This window comes from Macrobrachium nipponense, chromosome 33 (genome assembly GCF_015104395.2).
Source record: "Macrobrachium nipponense isolate FS-2020 chromosome 33, ASM1510439v2, whole genome shotgun sequence".
Taxonomy (NCBI): domain Eukaryota; kingdom Metazoa; phylum Arthropoda; class Malacostraca; order Decapoda; family Palaemonidae; genus Macrobrachium; species Macrobrachium nipponense.
The window spans coordinates 71142032-71146188 of record NC_087219.1 but is presented as its reverse complement, the minus strand read 5'-3'; the positions used below and the strand labels follow the sequence as shown (position 1 = coordinate 71146188).

The 4157-nt window shown below is 45.6% G+C and overlaps 1 protein-coding gene across 1 annotated transcript; it reads left to right on the top strand.

Moving 5' to 3' along the window:
* Positions 1-428: 428 nt before the first annotated feature.
* LOC135202910 (uncharacterized) lies at positions 429-1835 on the top strand. Its single transcript, XM_064232361.1, has one exon. The coding sequence runs from the start codon at positions 429-431 to the stop codon at positions 1833-1835; it is 1407 nt and encodes a 468-aa protein (XP_064088431.1).
* Positions 1836-4157: the final 2322 nt, after the last annotated feature.

Sequence of the window (4157 nt, the reverse complement as noted above, 5' to 3'; positions counted from 1 at the left end):
AAGCTTGTGCTTCTCGGCCACCAGCCAATCAGCTTGCTGCAGACTTTCCCTGCATTTAGCCCTGCCGACTTTATAGTTGGCGCGCTTGGCAAGGGAGAATAAGATTTGAGAGAGCTCTCTCACTCTTATAAGCAATTTGAAGACTTAAAATCACTACTCCTTTTCTCAAAAATAACTTTCTCTTACTAACACCGTCTCTCTTGTGGAACATTTGGTAGCCCTTGAGGTCTAAAAACTCCAACAGAAGCAAGACCAAAGAGACAAATCTTCCTACTGTCGCAATACTATATTGCAAGTAGCACAGGAAACCATAGGCTGGCGCCTTCCATAAGCCAGATTCCAAGATAACTTAAACATCCAAGCCCTTCAGGCAACATATACACAACCAATCACTTAGTCACTCACCCCTCATAAATCACTCCATAGACATGGAACCTTCAACCTCTTTCATATCACAAGATCACATCATCCATGACGACTCCTCAGCCCCCATCACAGCCATGACACCGACTAGAAGACGAAATAGATCAGGTACCAACTCCCCCTCGGACGAACACGTGACACAACGACCACGGATTTCCTCTCCCCCTGATAACTCTCCTGCACACTCAAAAGAACATCCCAACCAACAGCTCCTCTCCCTAGACTGCTCTGACACGGAAGACGACCTTTCACAGGACAATGATGGCTTTACACTTGTACGCAGTAAGAAAAACATGAAGAAATCAACACAAAACACGGACACTTTTAACTTGCAATCAGACACCGAATTCCCACGACTGAGATTCAAACCAATACAAAAACCTGGAGAAACAGCCTACACCACAATAAAAGCCATTGAAGACAGACACAAGGACATCGTTTTCCAGGCACGACCAACCCGGACAGGACAATTCATTCTGATACCTAAAGACAAACATACCGAAGAAGTACTCAAGAAGGACGGACATTGCAAGGCACTGGACCCAAACGACAGAATACAGAAAGGACTCATATGCAGATACCCAGTAAACCTCCCAATCGACCCCATAAAAGACCTCTCCTTTGTGTTAGACGCCACCCGGTGCACAAACAAAGCAGGAGAACCAACAAGAAAGGTTCTTGTGACTTTCCAAGGGGAAAGGCCTGCTGAAGTGAACATACCAATATGGGGAATCTTCCCCACTGAAGAATTCACCCCTGAACCACTAAGGTGCTTTAGGTGTCAAAGATTTGGACACCATCAACGTGAATGCGGCTACAAACACATTTGGGTGGGGGATTTGTGGGGGAGCAGCAAACACCCAACACAAGAGTGCTTAGATCGGTACAAAAGGAAAGAGAGGACGACAGCAAAATGCCCGAATTGTAAAGGGCAGCATCACGCCTGGCATAAAGGCTGTCCGGAAAGACTTAAGAGGATTTGGCGAATGAAAGGCCAGAACCCCCAGACCACCACCAGAACGTTGCAACAGCAACACAACCACCCCCACAACACACATCATACCCTCAACACCTACACAACAAAACACCCACACAACAACAACACACCCAAACATCACATCCTCAGCAACCAACGGAATACAACCCACCTCCACTACAGCAACAACAACCACAGCAACACAGACACCAAGAACCCAGATACAGGCAGCAGAAACCCCCCACCAATCAGAGACGCAATCCACCTACACAACAACCACAACAAGACCAACAACGGAACACATACCACAGAGACCCCAGACAGACACAAAACCAAGACACAAACAACACACCCACACCTGCCTCAAACCCCATGTCCTTCTACTCCACATCAACTCGGAAAACACCCCTACTTCCCACCCCACCCAATCACATGAAACACACCCCCCACAGCTCCACCCGTGACGGTAGTACCAGTGCCGAAAGTCAGCACAACACCGTAGAGCAGTCACCAGAGAAACCCACCTACCGCCTCAGTAAAGGACGACTTTAGGAGGGAAATAGAGAAAATTGTGAGGGTAATTTTTCAACAATTGTTTCCAAACTAAACCTAACATCTGACCTCAGGAACGATTGTAGCACTGACACCTTATTAAGATGGAAGGAAACAATCAACAACACAAACACGCCCCCAAACACTGAAGACATTTCATCATACACCAGTCTAAAAATATTACAATGGAACATAAACAGTGCCAACACAAAATATGCCATACTACAATCAAGAGTACTCTCAGAAAGACACGACGTCATCCTGCTGCAGGAAACACTAATTAGGGAAAACAACAATTCACATTCAAAGGATACACAGTTTATAAAACTCCACATACAGATTCAAATAGAGGGCTGATCACCCTAATAAAAACAACAATTCCCTCGGAAAAAATAAGAAACATAAACTGTGGTGATGGGATTGAGACTAAGTGTCCTCATAAGACTAGCGAACACGTCACTCACCATACACAATATCTACAAAGGGCATGAAAAAATCTTTGAAGGAGAGAACCTCTTCAGTGCAGCCTCCAGAGAAAACACCTTCTTTGCAGGAGACTTCAATGCACACCACCATGCTTACAGTCGAGACAGCACACAAATGCAACAGGCAGACACATACACATCCTAATGGAAGAATTTCCGGACGTTGCACTAATAAATGACACAAATGAAGCAACACACCTACGAGGAGGCAGGCTAGACCTAAGCTTCATACTGAACCTGAAAGAAGACTGCACATGGAGAGTGCACCCAACACTAACCAGTGACCATTTTGCAACTGAAACAAAACTAAAGATAATGAAGATTCCCCACCACCGCCCCCTCCGGCAGGATGGAGACCGGACCTAGCAAACTGGCCAACATTTCAAAACCACATGAACACATGGCAACACAGTACATTCAAAATCCAGCCTCAACATATGCACGCTCCAACAGGACTTTGTAGAGAGCCTGCACAACGCGGCAAACATTTCCATGCCAAAGAAAGCCTTTAGAACAAATGCAACCCCACACAAGGACAGTTGGTACTACAACTCTAGAATCAAAGAAATGAACTCAAGAGTAACAGAATAAGGAAAATATTCAGAAGGAACCCCACCGACGAGTTGCACACGACCCTAGAGAAGTCGTAAACCACGCAGCCCAAACTGCTAAGGAGGTTAAGCAGGAAACCTGGCTAAAATGGTGCTCAGAAACCACTCGAAATGACGCCCATTGCAAAGATGTTCAAGTGGTTCAACAAGGTATCAGGAAGACCAGGCCAACACAGGCACACCATCCCAACCCTCTAGCTGAAGCAAACAGACTAGCACAACACTTTGCAGACAGAACCAAATCAATTCACCTACCACCAGTCACACGAGAAAGACAAGTGGCACTCAATCCTGGAAGATGGAGAATCATCAATACAGCCTGCAGCAATTTTGATGACACGGACACACCATTCACAATGAAAGAACTTGACAAAGCCCTCCAAAAGGGAACAGAACCACAGCACCAGGAGCAGACATGATTACATATAGCATGTTAAAAAACATGGGAAACGCAGCAAAGACAGTGCATCTCCACATAATAAACAGAACGTACACAGAGCAGATCAGACCCACACAATGGAACCAACAAAACACACAACCAATTCCCAAACCAAAGGAGCCCAACGCCTACAGACCCATTTCTCTCATCAGCTGCACAGAAAAGACGGCAGAGAGAATGGTGTTAACAGACTGCTGTGGAAAACAGGGCCTTACACCACCGCTTATATGCCTACAAAGAGGGGATAGGCACACAGGAATGTCTAGCAGATGTGATGGCCACAATAAATAACAAGAAAGCAATCGTAGTATTTCTCGACCTAGAAAAAGCCTACGAACTTGCAAGTGCAGCTGCTATCCTGGCAGCCTTAGCCAACAAGACGGTTAAAGGCAACCTTCTAGCATGGACCCAAAAGATACATGCAAAAACAGACAAGCCAGAGTTACCTTTCAAGGAGCAACCTCCGAATTCCTTAGTCTGGAAAATGGAACACCTCAAGGAGGAATACTCAGCCCCTTCCTCTTCAATATACTAATGGAGAAATTAGCCAACAGCAACTTCCCAAATGGAGTTGAAATTTTCATATATGCAGACGATGTGTGCTTGGTCAGCACAGACAGGCATAGAGCCCACCAACACATGCAAAGCGCGATAACACAGATTGAAAACAA